We start from the raw sequence: 22,530 nt of genomic DNA on the forward strand, positions 1-22,530 counted from the left end.
TACTTCGAAATACACCCTTTCAGAAGCAGATTCTTTTCACCAAAAGAAATGATGGAAAGTTGTCAAAAAAAGTGTTTGTGAAGCATGAGAGTCCAATGTGGTAGAAGAGTGTGGGCCCCACCACGCAGCCCCTCTGACCCTGCAGAGGGCCAGAAGGTCTGACCCTGCTCCTGGTGGTGCCTGAGCTCCACAGCTCCATAGGGAGGGAACCCCACCCTTCAGAGGGGTCCCTGCAGCCCTGCTCAAGGCTTTTGGGGTGGGAAAAGGCAGAGAATGCCACCAGCCTCAGCAGGTCCCTGGGCCAGGACAGCAGCCCTGTGCTCTGCCACCCCTGCTCCCAGCACCAAGGCTCCACTGCCTGTCTTCATGCCTTGAGAATAAATACAGGAGACCCAGAAACTGCTTAAAAACAGGAATTCCTATCCCAGCCAAGCCCCTCCAGTGCTGACAAAGCTCTTGAGTGAGGTCAGCTCTGAGCCTGCTCGTGGCCCCTGGCTCTGTGGGCTGTGCCTGGGTCCATCTCAGCTGTGCCATGCAGGGCTTGGCACAGAGCCCCAGCCCTTCAGAGACACAGGCATGAGCAAGCCCTGCTCACAGAGCAGCTGAGGTCACTGTGGAACACCCTTAGGTGCACCCCCTCACCAGCAAACCACATCAAGGAGTTATTCTGCCAGTGCCTGGGCTCTGGGATTGCTCACTGCTGTCCCTTCACTCTCCTCAGGCTGGACTCTGCCAGGCTGGGAGCCACTGAGAAGGGCAATTGATGCTCCTCCTCTTCCTCTGCACAGGAGCATTTTGAATGGGACCCAGCAAGCACAGGACCCACTCCCAGCCAGGCTGGCAGTGCTGGGGACAGCTGCTGCAGAGGACAGAGTGCCAATAAAGCTCCCCAGGAGACCCCAGTGATGGGCACCCCTTGCAGGGTGGCACAAGAAGTCTCCTGCACACCACAACTGCTGCTACCCCCACCACACTCACCTGTGAACACCAGGCTGGCATTCTCCAGCTCCTCCTGTGGAACCTTGAAGCTGAAGGACTCGTTGTAGAAGGGATCTATCGTGCCCCTCATGCAGGAGGTCTTCTTGGTTTTTGTTAATTTTAATCCGTGAACAAGCTGAATTTTCACAAAGGGATCTGGCAAAGAGCACAAAGCACAGGCCCTGTGTTATGGGGATCATGAGTCAGCAGCCCTGGTCACGAGGATGGATTGTGCTGGGAAATGCCCTTTGGGAATGGCTGGGACTTGTACCCCCACGCTGCTCCCAGAGATTTGCAGTGGGCACAGAAGTCAGGCAGCCAGCTTAGAAACAGTCCCTGCCAAAAGCACAGCTAATGTCAGCCCTGACATGCTGCTCTTTTTGGAAAATGCCAAGATTCTGGCAGCAGCAGAGGCTGGGGCAGGAACGTGGGAAGACCACCTGAGGACAGAGGCAGCTCCCAGGCAGAGTGGCCAGGGCCAGCAGGGAGCAGTGCCCACGGCTGCTCACACAGCACAGGGCATCAGAGCTCTGCTTCCTCACCTCAGCCTGGCTCAGAGCTTTACTCTGAATTTGGCAAACCCTCCACTGCATCTCAGGGCAAGTGTTCAAATACTTCCATTATTGTTGTCTATACATCCAGAGCCTTGTATTAACAGGAACTGAGCATCAAATCCCCCTGGGTCCCCCACAAACTGCAGCCTCACTGATCTGCTTTAAAGGCACAAATAATCTGTGCATGAGTAATGTGAGAAAGGCACTGCCCTTTACCTGAACCTTGGCTCATGTCTGTCTGAAGAAGCTGTTTTGCTCTAATGATGTCCACGTTCAGTCTTCCTGCACTTGGTAGGTAGTTCAGTGACAATAGCAGCTCCCCCAGCTCCACTTCATTCTGCAGGGAAAAGAGAATGTGAAGATTTAGAACAGAGCTCAGAGGGGAAGAGAAGGGAGAGAAATTAAATAAATCCCATTTGTCTAAGTGCCTGAAAAATGAATTTTAGTCACGCTCTGAATTGTAACCAAGAACCATCTGTTGGTACCTCGTGCTAAGTGGGAACAAGAAAGGAACCATCCCCAAAAGAAGCTCTTTCTCCAACCACCAATCCTTCAGCAGCTTCCCAGCAGCCAGGCCAAGAGGATCTATAAGGAGGCAGGGGTACAAGGTCAGTAGCTTCTGCCTGCTCAATTTTTAATGGTTCCAGGTAGTTCTGCTCTTACCAAGGTGCAGAACACAGACCCACTGGAGAAGACATTCCCTTTCCTCCCCAGCCCCCATGGGCCACAGCAGCCACCTGGGAAGTTCATGCAGTGGTTAAAGCACCCCTGGGTGACAGCAGGGCAGTTCAGAGTCCCTTGGCATCACCTGGCAGAGGCCATGGCACAGCCTGACTGTGCCTTGGCATCACCTGGCAGAGACCATGGCACAGCCTGACTGTGCCTTGGCATCACCTGGCAGAGACCATGGCACAGCCTGACTGTGCCTTGGCATCACCTGGCAGAGACCATGGCACAGCCTGACTGTGCCTTGGCATCACCTGGCAGAGGCCATGGCACAGCCTGACTGTCCCTCGCTGCTCACCAGCCTGCCCATGGCCACAGCTCCACAGCAACAGCTGCTCAGCCACCATTCCTTTTCCTTTTACTTAATGATGCTTAAAACTAGTCATTAAAGAGCTGGAGAGCTCACATCACTGCTCCTCAGACGTGAGGTTTTAAAATAAGCTCTCCTCCCTTGCCACGACCTGGCTCAGAGAGGCTCTTTCTGCCAGGTGCAGAATGCACAGGCTGGAACCACTCTGGAGCCTGGCAACACACCAGGCATGGAACGGAGCCAGCTGCCCAGTGCCAGGTCCATGCAGGAGTGCAGAGCTAGGGCTTCATCCCAAACAGTCAAACAGTCCAAAACCAGCCTAGGTCAGGTGTCAGAGCCCATTCCAAGAGGAAAAGGAGCTGCAGTGGTATTGCAATCATAACAAAAGGCTTGAATGTCTTTACTGATGCCCCAAATATTAGATTACAGAAACCAGAAACTATGGGTAGACAGTAAAGTAAAAGGTTCTCAGAACAGCCACAGCCTGAAGTGACCCAAAGAACCAGGTTCAGGTTCATCAGCAGATGGGCCAGCACACGAGGCACAATCCCTGCAAAGACATCAGTGGCTCAGGGAAACTCAGGCTGGGAAACCCAACCAGGAAAAGCATCTGATTTCTTAACTCAGATTCTTTTTGTCACAGCAGCTTGTGGGTCACACTGTGGGGCAGCACTGTGACTCCACAGCACCCTCACCCACATTTCCCACATGCATTTTCTGTTGTTGCCACCCAGAAGTCACCTCTCCTCCATCAACCTGGGCCAGCTCCCACACCACAGTGCGTTCAGTAGCTGATGTTTTAAGTCCTTTCCATCACAAAGCCATCCCCAGCACACACCTGACCCACCATTGAGCACACAGCACTCACATACCTGCACACACCTGCCCTGTGGGGGCACAGCACAAGGATCCAGGAGTCTCACTTCCCAGGTGGTTTAAACACCATCTAATTGATTCAAACTATCATCTCGCATTTGATTTTGCCCAAAAATGCTCCTCTCAGGTCTGCGGCTGGAACAGCCTGCAGACATGTTTATCATCAAGAACAGTCAGTGATTTTTAATCCTATTAGCAGGACAGGGTGGAAGCATCACAGTGCCCACACCACCACCCTCAACAGGAGCCACACGCGGCAGCCCTCCACCCCAGCTCATTTTTTATAACACATAAACAACATTTTTAACAGACCCAGTCCTACTTGCATTCACTGCTGGCCAGGTTCCATTCAGGCTTAAATTCCTAGAAATTCAGGTGCATTTGGGAGTGCAAATTAGGAAACTGCTCAGTGATTTTATTACCTGCTGGGGAGAGACAAACAGCTCCAGCTGCAAATACCAAACTTCTGGCACAGCCAGGTGGCAGGCTGGCATGGGGCAGTGATGTAGGACCTTTCCAGTCACCTCAGGCTTAGAGTGCTGAAAATCTGCATTAAGATTTGGGATAATTACTTGTGGAGCTGTCCATTGATGGAACCTATTGACCTTATCCAAGAACTGCAGGAAATAAGGCGTTTCCCTGGGCCAGAGAGGAGAGCAAGGGAAGGCAGAGCTCACTGCTTCCAATTAATTTGCATTTCTGATCCATTTACAAAAAAAAAAAAAAAAAAAAAGCCTGATGCTGTGCACTGACAGTGTCAGGCTGGATCTGGAACACCCACTCGGGCACTGGCAGGAGAACAGTGTCCCATCATAGGAGAACCATGTCCCATCACAGGAGAACCATGTCCCATCACCCTGTGGAGATGATGGAAGGAGCCCCTACAGTGTCACCATCACAATGCTGCCCAGCCCACCCAGCCTTCCACAGGTACAGATAAAATCTAATTTTCTGTAGGACCTGACCTAACAGGGATTTTGGAACCTCTAGAAAAATCCTTTTGGCTATCCAGGCTTAAATTTGAGTAAGGAGAGCTATAAAACGCTATATTCTGTGATCCACTGAAGACAGCAGGCAGACCAGGAGCAGCGTTAATCAGATCAAGCCTGATCTCACAAATCTCAACAGCACCTCCTGGCACTTGGTGCTCTCCAGAGCGCCCACACTGGTGCTGGTTATTCTGAGGGGAGGAACAACCAAAGGCCAGGGCAGGATGGGTGTGCTCAGAGCAGGGGAGAGCAGCCCCACCAGAAGGGTTTCCAGAAGGAAGCCCGGATCCCGGAGGGCTCAGCTGCCCGGACAAGTGACTCAGCCTTTTCCAGCACTCAGCGATGCCCCTGATGCTCTAAATGCATCACTCCCAGCCCAGCCAGAGGATGTGGGAACCGTGCTCCGAACATGCCCCGGCTCCTCGGGGATGTGAGCCCCAGGATGGATCAGTGGCTGCTGTCCCCACGGGCTGGCACTGTCCCCGCCGTGCTGTGCTCTCACAGCCTTGTCCCATCAGTCACCTGCCTGATGGACAAACCAGCAGGGAATTCCCGGTGCTCCCGGCAGCCGGAGGGGCAGGCAGCAGGCTCCAGCTCCTTCCCGGCTGGCTCATGCCATGGTCCCTCTGCCGATGTGGCAGCCTTGTCACCCAGCTCGGAATGCTCCCAGGACCAGCGGGCCCAGGGACACCCGAGGGACACAGAGCATCACCACCCTTGTCCTGCCCCACCAGGCATCCCCAGAGCTCCTGCAGGGCTGAGCGAGAGGAGGGGATGGACTCTTGGGCTCATGCACAAGAGCTGAAGGGCAAGGACGTGCCTGGATTTTGTGTTTCCTAGGTCTTTTCATCAGGAAAGCACAGAGCTGTTGGTTTTGCCGTCGGTGTTTGCTCCCAGCCCCAGCGTGCAGAGGTGCCCCTCTGTGCTAAGGCATCGGTGCAGCTGCCATTATTATGCTGATGACGAGCTGACTCGTGCCCAGATCCCAGATGACCCTGGAAAAGCAATTTCCTGTTTGATGAGATGCCGGAGTGACACCAAGTCTGGGATGTCTGAGCCTCTCCTGAAGCTCTGATTAACATTTCACTCCCGGCTGAATTACGCTGCCAGGTTGGATTTGCAGCCTTGGGCTCGCCTGTGATCCAGAACCTTCTCCAGTTACTGCCTGGGCTGAACCCAGAGGTTTTGAACCAGAGTTTTTTCTGTTCTTTTCTGTCATATCTGAAACACAAAGAGGCTCCCACAAAGGAAAATGAGGTTTTACTTAATGCACATCTTGTTTGGACCAGCTAATTCCTTCCTCGCAGACCCCCAGACTGCTCCTTGTGCATTGCTACAACACCAGCAAAAATTCTGCACTGAAACCCTTCCCAACAGGACCCAGAGCACATTACATCAGCACTGACATCTATGCATCGCTCCTAATGAAGTTTCAGATTGATTTTCCTCCTCAAGGTTATCTGTGTTGGTACCTCCAGGCACATTAGAAAGCTGATGGTTTAGAACAGTTTGCTCCAGCAGGTTTTCTACAGCATCCTGTGACACAGCCATTGTTTGGGGAAGGTTGAGCTATTAAGGACCAGAACCTGAGAAAAAAATATACTTACCAATGAATAGAAGCAGTGTTTCCTACATAACTGGCACCAACTGGATGTATGATGAAGAGAATCACAAAATCCCTTCTAAAGCCAAATGGTCTTTGCCTTTGAAAGGCCATGAGAAAGCCTCTGTTGTGCAAAAAGCTTTGAGAAGAAGATATCCCATGGAGAGGTCCTGCTCCTGGACCCCAGCAGCCTCTCCTCTCTGTTCCTCCTCCACAAAACACACCCCCAGCATCCCAGTTCTCTGCAGGAAGGGCAAGGAGTGAACAGCACCGAGGGGAAAGGATGAGGTGACCAGGAATACAGATAAGGTTAAAGAGAGAACAGTCAAGAAGAAAAATTTTTCAATGCTTGAGCTTTACAGACTCAAAAAGGAAAGGGAAAAAAAAAACCCCACTGAAATGGAACTAAGGAAAAACAAACATACAGAGTGAAATAAAAGAAGATAGAAAAACACAAGCCAAAATACAAAAACAAACCACAGCTTAAGAGCTAAAAATGTTGTTATCATGATGGACAAACATCCATCACAGCATCCCATCACAGTTGTAACTCCAGTGACCTGCAGGGTGGGGGTATCCCAGGACCATCTCCTCCACTGGCCACAGGTAAACTTCCAGGGTGATTTTAACATCCAGCTGATGAGCAAACATGGCCCCATGCAACCACCTCGTACCACCTTGAACAGCAGAACTGACAGGTCATTCCAGTGCACTCATAGTATGAAGTTAAAAAAGCAAGTCCAATACACACTGCCTCTACTATAAAAATGGCTTCATTTGAGGGAAGAACGAACTTCGTGCTATTTTCCCACCATAACTAGGCTTTTTTTTTTCCCCCTCCAAGCTCTCATTACTGCTGGTCTAAAACATTTATTCCTGCCCACTCAAATCTGCCAAAAGAGAAATGAATCATATGTCAATAAAACTTGGGGTCCTGAACATGTGCCTCAGGATTCCTTTCAGCGGCGAAATGTGCGAATCTGAGCCCAGCTCCAGAGAGGCCTGCCAACTTCATTCATGGCAATTAAGCAAAGCCACACACATTTCAGGGGATATTTAAGGAGTGCAGAGTGTTCCTATGGGGACTGGACTTGAGAGCCTTTCCACGAGCAGCTACTGGGTTTTAGAAAAGCAATAATTACCCTGCAAGAGAAAGAACTACCAAGGATAAAGAACTTGGCAATACCTGCACTGACATTTTCCACAAGAAGTCCTTCTGCTTAGCTGCTGGCTCTGCTGATGCATCAGGCAGCAGTTCCCTGTGCCTCTGCTTTGGGCTCGATCCCTCTAAACACTGAATGTGGATCCAAGCTCAGAAAGTGTTTCTGTGCAGGTACAAGCTCCTGCCTGAGGCTTGGCACTGGGCACTCTGCAGCTCTGGCTCCTCAGGCTCAGAGGACAGCCTGCTATTCAGGCTGTACTGCTATTCAGAGCCTGTACTCAGGTTCTCTGGCCACCCACTGCTGACAGGGAGCTGGACAGTGCTGCTCAGCACCTCCTCACACCAAGGAAATGCTCTGCTTGCCACTCACAGCAGCTCCCTGAGCTGAAGAGATTCCTCCAGCAATCAGGAGCTGTGCATCCCACCCACAGGCCTTGGTGCAGCTCCCAGAGGAGCCAGGAGCTGTTGGCTGGAGAAGCTGGACCATGCCCCACCTGGGAGAAGCTCACTGTCCCTGCTGACACTGCCTGACCAAAAGGTTCCTGGCTTTCCCCACCTTTGCAGCTCACAGGTGCTGGCACAGCCCTGTGCCAAGGCAGGTCCCAGCCCAGTGTGACAAGGTGGGACAAGGACCTGGCACCTGACTTTATCAGCACACTCTGTGTCAATGGCTTCCAGGTGGAGACAGCAAGTGCAAAGCAGATGCTCATCTCAGCTCGTGTCATTTGGGCACTTTCTCTGCTCTTTCACAATGCCTGCCACCCTCCCACTCCCACCAGTATGGAGAGGAAACTTCTCCACAGCTCCTGCCATCTGGATTCACTTTCCTCCATCTCTCTCCAGCTCATGATGTTTCTGTCTATAAATTCCATAAAATAAAATTTAAAAAATCACGTATTTTGTGTGTCTTTCATCTTCACATATCATGTCTGTGACTGTCTGTGTTTCTCTCCCTGCTGTTAGTGCTTTTCCAAGCACCTGCTTCAGCCTTTTCTCCTGTGGCTGTGGGGGTGCTGCCAGCTGCTGCTCCGTGTCACAGCCCCAGACTGGCAGATTTCCCTGACTGAAGATCAGACCTGCACCACAGTGGTTTGTGGTGCTCTCCAGGATCCAAGGATGCCTTCTGCAAAATAAAATGCAACCGCACGTAGATATTTATTTTTGTCCCTGTCTATCAGCATCTCTCAACACAAAGCACACTTCAGCAGGCTCAGGTTCAATCCAACAAGAAACTGATAAAGGCTGTCTGGCCCTCAGCTAATCAAGCAAAAAAGTGAGAAGTATAAAAAAATTGTCAACATGTCAAATCTATCATTCCACAGGCAGAAGGTTCCAACTAGTATTAAAAAATCCCTCAGAAATTTCTAGCACAAACATCACTGTTACTGAAAGACATGAAAATGTATTTTTTCAAAGCAATAAGCTTTATTGTTTTACTTCTTCCAGGATTTATCTTAATCCTTTGATCAATTAATTTAATCACCACTAGGATGAAACATGCCTTACTCAGTGAACTTTAAAAAATTTATCATTGAGAAAATATGGGAAGATGATGCCAAACATCATCCCTGGATGTCCTGTACAAGCACTGTTAATCCCTTTACAGTTGCATCTGCCAGCTGAGGTAAAATCAGCAAAAAGGTATGAGAGGACCACTTTACTGCTCAAAGTGTGGAGGAATTTTTGCCGAAGTTTTTCCATATGATAGCAAGGGGACAAATGCAAAAGGCTTTTAAGCCTGTGCGTTCAAATGGAGTTTTGTCTTTCTCTTTCCTTTTATAAATATCAGAAATGCCAACTTCTGCATAAATAATTTATCTTGAATGCTGGTGAAGCAGACAGCACTGCTGAAAACAGCATCAGCTTTCAATGAAACTTTGGAGAGGGGGAAAGGAAGAGCTGGCTCCCAGCTTGGCACATGAAGGCAGAGATGATCTTTTCTAATCAAGGTCTGTATTAGCTGTGGAATGAGTCCATGTTACTCATAAAGAGATGCAAAATGCAGAGAAGTATTTATCATGCAAAAGTAGGGAGCAGGGGGAGAAGCAAAGCTGCATGGTGGGAACCACAGGAGGATAATGGATGCAAAGCCATTCCCTACATAAACACAATTCAGGGACCCCCTGATTCTGACTTGTGCACAACTTCCAAACTTTCCTTTTTTGCCTGAGCACTGTTGAAGCTAATCCCACAGCACTCCTGTTTCAGGAAATCCAGCTGGCTCTCCTGCAGTCACCTGGAGCCCTGTTCCCCCTCCCCTTTGTACGGTGCAGCAGGTCTGAGCGAGAGAAGAAAGTGCTCCCAGCCCCTCTGCACACACAGAGCCAGCCCCTCTGGCTTCACTTCCAAACACTGCTTGGGGTATTCCCCTTCCACGAGTGTCTGATGAGAAATTTCCACTCCAAATCAGACTCTTGAACCCACAAATGTAAAACAGCAGTGAGGCCAATTATTTACTGCTCATTTCATCCAGTATCTCTGGCTACGGCACTCTTCTGTGAACACCTAAAAATCAGTGAAAAACTGAACCATCCAACAGGGTTTAATTCAGCAAAGACTCCTTGGAAATTGCAATTTGTGAGCTGGGAAGGAACTGGGAGAGGCAAGCTTGTTACACCAATCCTGTGTGGTACTGCTGTCCTCAGTAAAACACTCGAGATGCTGATCACACTCTGTTCTTCTCTTGGTTTTTCACAGGTTCTGTGCCTCTGGCTCTGTGGGTGATACCACCAGTGGCAAATTTGGTAGGCAATCACCATGCCTGGCTGCAAAGCTCAGATCTTTCCACTGAACAGCCCTTTCCTGAGAACAGAGGTGAAAGCACACAGACCCTCTGATCTCCTCTTCCCATCCCACTGAATGGCTGAAATGCCCAAGATGCATGCAACTTGCACCAGACAAATATTATGGCAAATTTAGTTCCTTTAGGGACCTGATGAAAACAAATGTACCACTGCTTTGCAGGTTATTGTTTAGGCATTATAGCACAGGTCTGGGTAAATTTCATCTTCTACATGTTTTATTGAATCAAATCATTACTGGCACCAGTGGTTCCCCTCATGTCCCCAGAGCACAGGAATGGCCTGGGTGGGACAGTGTCACAGCACTCCTGAGAAGGGATGCAGGTCACTGCAGTGACAGGAGACACCTGCCCAAAGGTGCAAACTTCAGAGCAGTCCTGAGTTCTACTCATTTAAGCTGACATAGGATCTTTGATCATGACTATAAAAGACAGCTCCTCTACCTCACATTGTTAGTCACAAAACCAGTCACAGGCCCACATAATCCCCACCCAGCAGATGCTGTGTTAACAAGATGACAATTACTAATTAGAAACAGCATTACTTGCCAACAGGCAAAGGAACCACACATGCACACAAAAACCCCCAAAACAGCAAGAAAAACTGTGGCAATAATCTGATAAATTCTGTTACCTGAGAACTAGGCACAAGGGCTTTCCACCAGTGTCCACCTTTCACAAGGTCTACATCACTCAAGGGCATTGACACTTTGCCAATAACACAGTGGCGTGAGAATTTGTCAAAATCCACTACAGTTAAAAGCAGAGTTCTTCTCTGGGCTTCTAAAAAGGGGATTTCAAATGTGTACCTCTCCTCAAACACCGGGTTCTGCGTTTTGCGCTTCACTCCGGTCTGCTTGGAGTTCTTCTGGTCAGGGAGGAGGCAGATCTTCACATAGGGGTTGGAGTGAGCCATGTCTTGCCTTGAGCCATCGTAAGAAATTGGAGGAGGCAGATCTTTAGCCTCAATGACTCTCACTATTAGGTAATTATGCAACAGATCATACTGTGTGCTAAAATGCAGCATGCCCAGCTGGTACTTGGACAAGATCTCCTCATCTGTCAAGGAGTCCATGTCATCACTATTCGAGTCAAGAGAGTACAGCCTTGGTTCAAATTTTCTAAAATAGTCATCTGGGGTGTAGGTTTTCCGCAGGATAGTTGGCTGAACTATTTCTTTCTTAGCTCCTATTACTCCGAACTCGATGGGTTTGATGTCAACTAGTGGAGAACTTGGCCTCCTCGACTCCAGACCTGAACGAGAGAAACACACCAATGTGATTGTTAGAAAACACACCAATGTGATTGTTAGAAAACACACCAATGTGATTGTTAGAAAACACACCAATGTGATTGTTAGAAAACACACAAATGTGATTGTTAGAAAACACACCAATGTGATTGTTAGAAAACACACCAATGTGATTGTTAGAAAACACACCAATGTGATTGTTAGAAAACACACCAATGTGATTGTTAGAAAACACACCAATGTGATTGTTAGAAAACACACAAATGTGATTGTTAGAAAGTCCACTAAAGCAGTTACAGGTGCAAGATTTGGGTGCAGCTATTCTGTGTCTGTGCAATGCCAGCACAGGCTCCACAGAGGGGCTTTGCCAACACTCAACAGCACCCTCAGCCACGCTGAAGCACCAGCTGGCCTGCACCTCTCCCTCCCTGTCCATCTGCACGTGCAAGCACCACGCTCGTGCTTCAGCAAGAGAAACAGGGCTGGCCCCTTCCACCGTGCTCCTGCAAAACAGGATGAGATTTTAATCAGTGTGCCTTCAGCCTGGCTTGGTTCCCTGTCCAAAAGACGGAAGAGCAAGCAGCACAGTTTGATTTTCTCCCCCACAAGAAGGACATCAGCGGTGGAAGGACGGCCTTACTCGAAATCCGCCGCGTGAGGCTGTACGTGGACCGCGACGTATCCGAGGACGAGCGCCTTCTGTCAGGGGACACGTCCTGCAGAGTGGGAGGCAGCTCGCTGATGGCATTATCAGAGTCTCCGTCTTTGTCCTCATTTTGGCTGCTTATCCTGTTATAATGAGAGACCTTTGGATGATTCAGCCCAGCACAAGGAGTGCATGCAGGATAACAATGTTCTGGCATTCTGGGGCTGGCCTTGGGGCTCGTCCCTTGGTGCCCTGGGGTATCTCCTGATCAGTCTGGCAAGCAAAAGGCTGAGCAACCGACCTCAGACCTATGTAAAAACCAGATTCTTCACCTTTCTGCCTGTCTTTCAAACAGTTTTATCAGTATTACAGCATGACACAGGCTACTAAGGCTCATATAACTCAGATGCTGATCAGAAATATTATACTTCTCTCTAAGGAAAAAAAAATCAAACCAAAACCCCACAAACCACAAACCTCAAACAGTAGCTTCCTGCTGTAATTCACAGCTACACTTTGGAAGCACAGACTTCACTAGGAAGGAACCAGCACAGAAAATCACCATGCTCAGATATCCCAAACCTACCACACACCTCCCCTGGTGAAACACTGCAGGTTTGCCAGTAAAGTTTCAAAACTTACAGACAAAATTAATTATTTGCTATTTATTGGCATGCCTTTTTAAATATTTGGCTGCTTTTTATCCACTTCTATAAACCAGATGTGGTTCTCAGCAGAAAATAATTGTACTGCCCAGGGACCTTGGTGGGAGCAGGGAAGTTGGCAGGAGCTAAATGACAAAGCAAGCTCTGTAGCATCTTGGAGAAGACTCCACAGAAGGCTGGCGTCATAGAGAAGTCCACATATGTACATTTAAACAAACTGAAAGGGGAGTTACATGTACAGACAAGTTACTTTTATCTAAAACAACATTCTGGTTAAAAACCCCAACATGTCCCAGCTGCAGTGGCTCCTGAAAGAAGTGAGGATCTCCCAACTTTGACTGAAAGCAGGGCAGGAGCAGACAGTGACAACTGCAGGAGGTAAAGTCTGCAGCTGTGTGCTCAGAGGGGAGTGCTGCTGATGGAAATGGAATCTCACAATGGGTCCATGACGTGTGGTGCATCCTGCAGAACAGCCAGGCCACCAGACAGAAAATAAAATAGCAGCAGATCACAAGGAAAGCATCAGCACAAAATGAGCAAAGCAAAGGGGAATTCTGTGTGAATTTTGCTTCCAAGCCACCCTTTCTATGTGCACAACTCAGCTGGGTATAAATGAAATATATTGAATCATTTTCATTAGTAACCAATGACTGGAGCAGAGCAATTGATATATTCTGCTAAAGGCAGTAAACTTGCATAAAAGCCCAACAAGCATTAAGAAAACAAACAACTCCAAAACTAACTGGAAATTCTTATCCAAGCCACAAAGTTCACAGCAGGATCCATGCAAATTTCACCAAGTCAGACTCACACAACTCATTCACACTAAAAAAAACTGTTAATAATGAAAACCAAACCCTCTGCTAAAAGGGGTGTACAATATTTGCACAGCTCTGCAGCCCATTAAAGGCAGTCCAAACCATACAGTTTGATATATAATCAGTACTTGGAACACAAATAGCTTTTTCATGCCTAAATGCAGGTCCACACAATCACAGGTGGCATTTGGATATGCTTGTGTTTGAGAAGCAAATGCACAGAACAAGGCAGGGTGAAAAGGGAATCAGGAAGAGAGGCATTAAGGATGTTCTACAATGGGTAAACGTAATAGTGAGTTAATAACATACAGATGACCTTTAGTAAGGAAATTGCTACTGAGCCACAATAATTTTTCCTCAAATAAACTTTGGCTCTGGTTAAAGCAGCTCTGTTTCTGTTTAATCTGAACCTTTGGGAAGAAGAGTTGTGTCCTGATTTCAATTCAGTCTCACAGTGTGCACTGTTTATCTTTGGGGTTTGTGTAGAATATTCCCTTACCAGCAGCTCAAACATCCACCCTCGTTCCCAGGCCATTTCTGCAAGGACCAGGGTGGAAGTGCTCCTCATGAAATAACAAGAAGTTACCATGCACTCAGGTCATTGCAACTGGACTCATTGCGAGAATTTACTTTTTTTCCCTCAGCTGCCACTGCAAAAAATTCAGAAAGTGAGAAAAATCCATATTCTCCCAAGAGGAAGGGCTTAAACTTGCAGCTTTATCATCCACTCCTGAATTTCCAGGGCAATGAGGTGTCTCAGAGCTGCCAAAGGGAAAACCTAGGGCCAAAATATAGAGGATGGGTCATTAACCACAGGCATTTATATGTTTGCTCATTCACCAGTGAGGACCATAAAAACAGTTTTCCCCTGGGGAGTGGGTAGGAAGGTGAGGAAGGCACAAATTGCATTCTACATCACACCAGTGTCTCAGGCCCATGAAGAATAGGCAGATGGAAAGAGCTCAGCTGAAAACATAGATCTATTTTAAAAACACTTTCAGGCTGCAAGCAGGGAATACAATAAATTGATTTGTTCCCAAATCCAGTGCACACATCTACATGCAAAATAAGGGAACATCAGACCTGGTTTTCATTGTAGGGGTTTCCACTAAATACAAGATCCCCCTCTCCAAAAGTAAGAGAGAAAAAAGAAAAAAAAAAAGAATGAGGGATTCAACTGGTATACACAGATCCCTGAGATCCCTGAGCACTTAAAAACATTAAAAATTTTATTCTAAGAACAAGTCCAAATTCTTACTCTGAGTAACTAACTCACGTAACTCCAGAGATCATTTCCTACATCCAAAAATGCATATAGAGATATAAAACTATAAGATCAACACAGTGAAAACAGAATGCTTCTTTGATTTCTGAATTCTGAGTTAACAAGGGATCATTTCCACCTTAAACATGCACACAAAAAGCTGGGGTCAACTATTTGTCAGCGAACAAAATACACCAAATCTGGCTCTTGCCTTTTACTTTCTTTTCATCTTCCAGACTCTTGTTCCTCCACAGGCTCATTTTCCACCCTCTCATCTCAATCACATCTCCTTAGGGAGAAGTAGAGGATCTATCTCCTCTCTGTCTTATCTCCTATCTCCCTTTGTCCTTCTCACTTAATTTTCGTGCTCCCTCACCATTTTCCAGCAGGATCACCCTGGAAGCACAAAGCACTGTCACACTGCCTGGCACCACTCTGGGTCCATGCCAGCTCAAGAGGAGCATTTTCCAGCAAGCAAAGCCTCCTCTGCAGCTTGTGCAGGACTGTGTGCCAGCAGGCACCCCAGGGATCACAGGAGTGCAGGTGTGTCACAGCAGGGGTGACTCCAGTGACCCGAGGCACGGCAGCACCCAGGTGTCCTGGCAAAGCAAAGCCACTTCTGTCCTGGATCCTCTGTGCTGCCTGCTGCCCCTCCCAGGCTTCACCTCTGGGAACTCAGCTTCTCTCAGCATGGAGCAGAACAGGGAGACCCCAACTGCACCAAACCACCCACAGCTGGGTGGAAAGATGGAGAAATGGCCTGGGCTGGGTCACAGGGACCCTTCCCAGGGCTGAGAGCATCTGAGGGTGAAGCAAAAAGTGCAACAGGGCTGAGGAACTGGGTTGATTTTCACCAGAGAGTGTTGTCCTCTGCTTATGGCCATTCCATGTAGTTATTGTAGGGGCTTTCAGATGGAGCAGGACCAGGGAGAAACAACACAGGCTGCAGAGAGAATTTTACAAGTCCAAAGGTCTCCATGTTCTCTGCCCGTGGCCAAGTCCAACTCATCTGCAAAGCCACCATAGAGCTGAGATTTGAGAAGACAGGAACAGGGCTTCAGCACTCACATCAGCCCTTTAGCCAGACAGAAGAATCCAAGAGTCAAAACCTACACCCTGGTACAATCACTCCACACCCCAAAACAGGCAGGATGTCCCTTCCACTGCTCAGCCCACCACATAAGCTCTGAATCACCCTCTCACCACCAGCCCAGCTTCTTGTTCCCAAGATGTAATTGCTCCTGCACCAATCTTTCCACGTCCAATACTGCAGCCTCATCACTGTGCTCTCCTGTGCGTGATGCTTTCCTATTTAGCATTGATTTTGTTTCCATTCCCCATTAATTGCAGGTGAATCACTTTCTGAGCATATATCAGACTTTTAAATATGCTGCTCCACATCTAAAAACCACTCTAACACATCCTGAACAGCTCTATTTTTATTGCTTCAGTATTAATTACCATCCTGTTCTACCTGAATTCAGGAGTACATGGACAGGACCGCGATTTAAACATGAGAAAATTTATTTCATGCAGCACCAAGACATGACCCTTCCAGAGCTGACACAGAATAACAGCACATACTCACAGGAGTAGAAAAAAATTACCTGAGTGCCTCAGTGCCCAGGTACCAAAGTCTGAGCATCACACAATGCACTGAGCAGGCCTCTCCTGTGCCACAAGTTCTGGACAAGTTGAAGCAGTGTCCATCAAATGATCTGCTCCACAAAGCCCAGCCCAGCTGACAAAACAGCCACAAAACACCAGAGAGCTCTGCTCCCCTCCTGGTTCCACTATTGCCTCCACAGGGTCACCTCTGTGCTGCAGATTCCTGACTGAGAGGGAGTAAGAGGGAAGACTTCACTGACTTCCTTTGTAGTGGATTTGCAAACATACCAATCAAAGCTCCAGATAAGACCTGGTGCTGTGGTTCTTTAATGATTTGAGAAGAAATTCTGAGAAGTACTATGGTGATGCAGGAGATCAAGTCCTGCTAAGTGAAACTTAAAATGAATTTCCCCTTCAGAGCACGTAGGAGCTGTGCCTTTCATCTGCCTATATGATAACCACCTTCACGCTAGGATAAGAAAGTATTTTCAAACAACCTCATCAGCATTTCAGCCAAGTTGAAGTGCTCCAAAGGGTTGGTCCATTTGAAGAGGAAATAGGACTGAAGATGAAAGGCATCTTTAGAGAAGGGGGCACAGCTAAACCAGTTATCCTTGTCAGGCCAGCTTAGAAAACAACTTCTGTCCTATCCATCAGAAACGGTTTTTACAAAGACTAACCTCGCTATTTGAGTTAACAGAGCTGCCCTTTTTCACCACCATGCCAGGAGCAGCCTGCCTTCCCACCCTCAGCAGGTTCCTGCTCTTTAAGTGGCATCCTCTGAATGTTCTGTTGCAATTCACATCAGTACCCCCATCACAGCTGAGCAGTCGTACTCCTTGGTTAAAGCTAGGAAATCGTGCATCCAAACTTACAGCCAGGCTGGAGTTTGAGCAGGAAAAGGTCCCAGGATTTCAACTTCATCTTCATTTGTTTGGCAACAGCTACAGTCAAAACATTTCTGACAACAATTCCTGCAAGTCCACCGGCACAGCAAGAGATCCGAGATGCGAGCGAGCAGACCCTGGAGCCATTGCAAACCAAAGTACAAGATTACAACCCATCAATAGCTATTGAGAAAAAACACTCAGCTGTATTTGTGTTTGTGTTTCTGCAACAGAACACTAAGAACTATATTTATTTCATCTATACCAACAGACAAGTGCTATGCAGTTACCAGCCCAACCCCACTGATGCCATAACAAGGCAGGAAAATAAGCATTCTCTGCAGGTATTTTCCCCTCTAGTAGCAATGTATTATTATGTAGTTGGCAAGAGGGTGATTTACAAAGCACTATGGCCCAGCAATATGTTGGAGTGGAAACATGCATATTCCTCCACACACATCAACAATCTAATAGATCAGCAAACATACGACAGGATGAATTAAAACCAGAAGGTAAGTGAAAGCTTCAATTTAATCCAGCAAGGATCTATTTAATTAACACAGCAATGTGAACACACTTCATCCCTGTAGATGTAGCAGTAATATTTGTACAATCCATACACATGGAGCATTACAGCCCAACAAACTCAGCACTAAAATGGATTAGCCAGAGCACACTATCCTCATGCTTCTGCTCTGCTAATGAATGCTAATGCATTAATGAAGAACCTTCAATGATATTTTTAGAAGAATAGTAGACCCAGAAAAGTCTCTCATTTCTTAGGTTTCTGGGGTGGCACTGGCAGCCCCACTTGTAGCAGGGCTGTGCCAGCTCCCCACTGGAGCAGCAGCACCCTGTGGCCCCATTTCCACACCATCCCCACAGCCTTCCCCCACTTCAAACCTCTGCTTGGAGAGGAGCAGAGAGCCAAACCTCAGCTCATTTCCCACCCACACCAGCCCCAACTCCTGCTGTTCATGAGAGGGCTCATTAAGCAGCACAAGGGCTCTGTGGGCACAGTGGGAGAGGCAGCTGCAAGGGCACAGCACCTGCACCCAGTCAAACTGCTTTACAACTGCGTGTGACCTTGAGATGCTCCTGAGAAGCTGAAGAAATAAAGTGCATGAGAGATTCTCCATAGTTATCTCCCCAAAATACTCCAGACATTTGCAGTATTCATGAGTGTGGACCACATGGAGGGGTTTCCTCAGAGGAACCTGATCTGCAGAGAAGACTTCATAGGAACATGGCTTTTTGCTACAGTAAAACACACATTTTTTTACCATAAACAAAATCTGGGCACTGCAAACCAAAAAATTACCAGCCCAAAATGCAGTGCATTACTTATATCTAGGACATCAGTAAAGAGTCAGAAAACACGAGACAATCCCCTCAGGATGGAGCAAGCAGACAGAGCGGGGAGTGAATCATCAGATTAACTCACCTCATTTATTGGTTCCAACTGTCCTTTTAGACATCCAGGATGAAGCAAAGGGGAACAAAATGAAAAAGACAAAAACAAGTTAGCAATGCTCAAACAACTTTAAATTTTCTGCCATGACATGCCCCAGCCTGGGATGAGTTTGAATTTCTGGCAAGACAGGACCTTGCAGATATTAGAGGAAGGAGAGGCCTGACTGGGCATCAGCTTCTGCCATTTCCAATCCTTCACTACAAAGCTCCTTCTGCTCCTCCCTTCCCACAAACAAAACTCCCAAACCCATTCTGAAGCATGAAAATCCTGCTCATTGCTTCTTGCTAATGGGTATCACATGCAACCACTTATTTTGTTTTCTTTAGTAACCTGACTCTAATTGCAGCAACTACTTGCTGCTGACAGCAAACCATATCCAAATTTTTCAACAGAAAAAAAAGGCTTTTCTCCACATTCAGCCCATATCAATGGAGTTCCAATGCCAGCTCTCTAAGGCAACGTTTCTAGGAAGAGGAACAGACTGAATTCTCTCCATTGCATCTCTGGGCACCTACAGCTTCATCCTCAGATGTGACTTGAAGAACACAAAAGATAGAAGTTAAAGGCTTGAGTCCCACACTCCCATTCAAAAATCTGCACTGCAGACACCTCCCCCAAGCCAGGGAAAATCTACAGCAAAGGAAGAAGGCATCACAAACCAGCTTTTTATTCACAAAACCACCCTTGGTACTTTATATACATATATAATGGACCCATTTCCTTTGGAGACTCCTTAGCACTTCTGATACCTGCTGAAATGTCTTATCCATTACATTACTTTAATAATGTCTAAAAGTTTCCTATTTGCCCTGGCTGCCTTTGTATATGGGGACTCCCTAAAAAAAAACAACCACCAAACCAATACAAAGCCACAGAATAAAACAATACAAAAAAAACCCACAAAAAACTCCATCCTACTCTTCCAAATGTACCACTACTCTTCCAAAGAGTACATCCTACTCTTCCAAAGTTGGTTCCTAGCTTTATGCTCATGACATGACACGAGCAGACTTTTCTGAAGAAGCTGGCATGCAGAAGTTGTCTTTAGTTCCAAGAACTCTTGCCATGGACCACGTTTTGGTGCAAGCCTTCCTTTTAAACTTCTTGGAAGCCAGTGCTTGTCAAAAAAGGCACCACTTGTTGGGAGCAGTTAAAAGACGAGAAGAGCTGTGGTGCACTGAGACAAGACAGTGCTTACAGATACCCATGGGCCAGCTGTTTAAGAAAATGCTAGATGGTTAAAAGGGCTTTATCATTCCTTATTAATGCAAAGTTGCAGCCAAAGCTCCAGCGGTTTAGCAGAGCTGCAAGGAGGATATTGAAACTGCTCTGAAACAAAGCGGCTGGACCGGCGCCACGCGATCGAACGCCGCGCACGTGTCACACAGAGAGGGCTTTTCCAAAGGGCCCACGGGGACACGGCGGGCTCACAGCCAGCAGCCTCCTGCCCACCATGGGTCACAGCCCTGGGAAGCCACCCCTGCGTGCCACAGCCCCGAGGGCACACAGCCATCCACAGCAGGGACAGAGCGAGCCTGTGGCCAGCCGAACGGGAGGGCAGGGACAAGGACTGAGTGTGACAGTGGTAAACAAGTCAACAGCAGCATGCAGGGCTGAAATGCAGGAGCCCATGAAAGGAAAGCAAACACGAGCACCTGTCCACACACCTCGCTCGCACCAGGCACGAGGGAAGGGCTGGGGGAAGGACAGGGCTTTGAAAAGGACAGGGCTTGGGGAAGGACAGGGCTGGGGAAGGACAGGGCTGGGGAAGGACAGGGCTGGGGGAAAGACAGGGCTGGGGAAGGACAGGGCTGGGGAAGGACAGGGCTGGGGAAGGGCAGGGATTGGGGAAGGAGAGGGCTGGGGAAGGCTGCAGCAGCGGGCTGGTGCTGGGGGATCCCCGGCAGCAGAGCAGCTGCCATGTGCTCAGCAACCCCTGGAGAACGGCTCAGTCTCCAGGGTCAGGGAGGCACCATCCTGCTCTGCCACGTCATGCCAATTGGCCGAGCAGAGAACGAGCCAGATGGGAGTCTCCAGCCACGAGCGATCCCTCATCAAGGGCGAGGCTGGGGGCAGGGCTCCATCTCCACAACCTGCTGCAGGGCCCCTGGGGGGGGTTACCTGCTCCAGGTCAGCAGAGCCGCCAGTCGCAGCCAGGCCCTTGGAGCAGTGACAACGAACCGCCGTGGCAGTACCCCCAGGGATGCTGCAGCAGGGTGGGGTCCCCGCTGCTCACAGAGCGCGTTTTGCCCCCGCAGTTACACCCCAGGAAAGGCTCACAAGCTCCATCGGCAGTGGACAGCGCAGCCTGGGGACAGCGCGGTCCCCTCAGCCACACATCCCCCCCACCCCACCACGACTGAGGCGCTTTGTGGGGATAACGGGGTGCTGCTGACGCCCTGCTCCGCACCCGGGTACCCCCACCTCGTACCCAGGGGCCACGACGGCCCCACTCGAGACCCCGCCGAGCCGGGGGGCGCCGGGAGCCCGAGCCTCGCAGGGCACCGCGGGCGGGCTCCAGCCCGGCTCCCGGGACAGCTCCCTCAGCATCCCCGCACGGGGCACGGCGGGGCGGGCGGAGGGGACACGGCCCCGCGGGACGGGGACACGGCTGGCGGCGGTGGCGGGGTCTGCAGCAGCGCCCGCCCGGCTGGAGATGCCCCCCCGGCTCGGGTGGATGCGAACCGGGCGGGCAATGGTGGGAAGCGGGCGGCTCGGGGGTCGCTCAGGGTCTGACCAGCCCGACAAAAATTCAGCCCCACAATGCTGGGAGAGCCCATCCATGAGGCGCAGCCCGAGGATCCCCGCAGCCCAGGGGCCGCTGCCCCCCGCCCGCCGGACCGTGCCCAGGCTGGGGCGGCCCATGGCATCCCAGTCTGCCCGCGGGGCTCAGCATCCTCCTGCCTCCAACAAGTCCTTGTGCGGGATCGGGACGGGCTTCCTCGTCCCCGGGGCCATCGCGCTCCCCCAGCAAAGAGAGGCCCGAGGGCTGCCCGCCAGCCCCGCGGGGACCCTCTCCTGCCCGGGGTCTCGCTATCAACAGCTGCCGGCCCCGCTCCTGCCCCGGCCCCGCCTGGCCCCTGCCCGGGGGCTGCTGTCGCCTCCGGGAACTCCTCCCCAGAAGTTAACCCGAAGTTGCGCACCCGCGCCGGGCACGGAGCACACGGGGGGGCCCCGCCGCGGCACCGCACCCGTCCCGCGCGGCCCCAGAGACCCCCCTCTCCCCGGGGCTCTCCCTCCGCACGCACCTGGATGTACGCCATGGCTCCGCGGGGCTCCGCGGGCGCGCACGGCCCCTCCCGCCGCGCGGCCCCACCCGCGCCGCAGCGGCACCGCCCGGGGCGGGGGCCGGGCCGGCCCCGCGGGCAGCGCCGGCTCCGCGGCCGCGCAGGCAGCGCCGGCCGGGCCCCGCAGGCTCCGCGGGCCGGGCCCGCCGCCCCCGGGCGAGGGATGGGGCGGGCGGCGGCGCGGGGCCGGCGCTCCGAGCGGGCGGGCGGCTCCCGCCCGGCCCGGCCCTGCCCGCGGAGCCTCCGCGGGCCCGCAACAGGTTCCGCCGCAGCGCGGGCGAACACTGACCTCCAGAGGGCCCCGCGCGGAAATTCAGGGACGCGAAGCCCTGCCGGGCGCCGGGACGCGGCGCGGGAGGGGACGGGGCAGGCGAGGGCAGGTGCGAGCGCGGCCGCGGCTGGCTGAGGATTTCACAGCGGCGCTTGCCCGCGAGGAGTTCGCAGGATGGGAAGGCGCGGCTGAGTTTCGAGGCAGGTGCGGTTGTTTTGTGAGCTTGAGTGAACAAAGTCAAAACACACAAAGTCACACCTTCCCCAGCTGAGCCGAGGAGCTGGAGCGAGGAGTGAGCTCTAACCCGCAGACCGCAGAGAGCATCCTGTCCCTGCCCGATGTGTTGGGTCCGGCCAGAGG

At 50.2% G+C, this 22,530-nt stretch overlaps 1 protein-coding gene across 2 annotated transcripts in view; it reads right to left on the minus strand.

The window, feature by feature from the left end:
* The window catches only part of SYT17 (synaptotagmin 17), a 35,918-nt gene extending 13,921 nt beyond the window's left edge, over nt 1–21,997 (minus strand). Inside the window, exons 1-7 of one of the 2 annotated variants that reach the window (XM_064390059.1) lie at nt 21,861–21,997; nt 18,583–18,600; nt 17,127–17,275; nt 11,891–12,039; nt 10,633–11,252; nt 1,749–1,869; nt 979–1,134 (exon numbers count right to left, since the gene is read on the minus strand). In XM_064390059.1, the coding sequence (XP_064246129.1) occupies nt 979–1,134; nt 1,749–1,869; nt 10,633–11,252; nt 11,891–12,039; nt 17,127–17,275; nt 18,583–18,600; nt 21,861–21,875 (1,228 nt within the window). In that variant the 5' untranslated portion in view covers nt 21,876–21,997. Of the gene's footprint in view, nt 1–978; nt 1,135–1,748; nt 1,870–10,632; nt 11,253–11,890; nt 12,040–17,126; nt 17,276–18,582; nt 18,601–18,744; nt 18,866–21,860 lie in introns of those variants that run through there. The other variant, XM_064390058.1, reaches the window with a different exon arrangement.
* Nucleotides 21,998–22,530: the final 533 nt, after the last annotated feature.

The sequence above is a fragment of the Passer domesticus genome, chromosome 15 (genome assembly GCF_036417665.1).
Source record: "Passer domesticus isolate bPasDom1 chromosome 15, bPasDom1.hap1, whole genome shotgun sequence".
Taxonomy (NCBI): Eukaryota; Metazoa; Chordata; class Aves; order Passeriformes; family Passeridae; genus Passer; species Passer domesticus.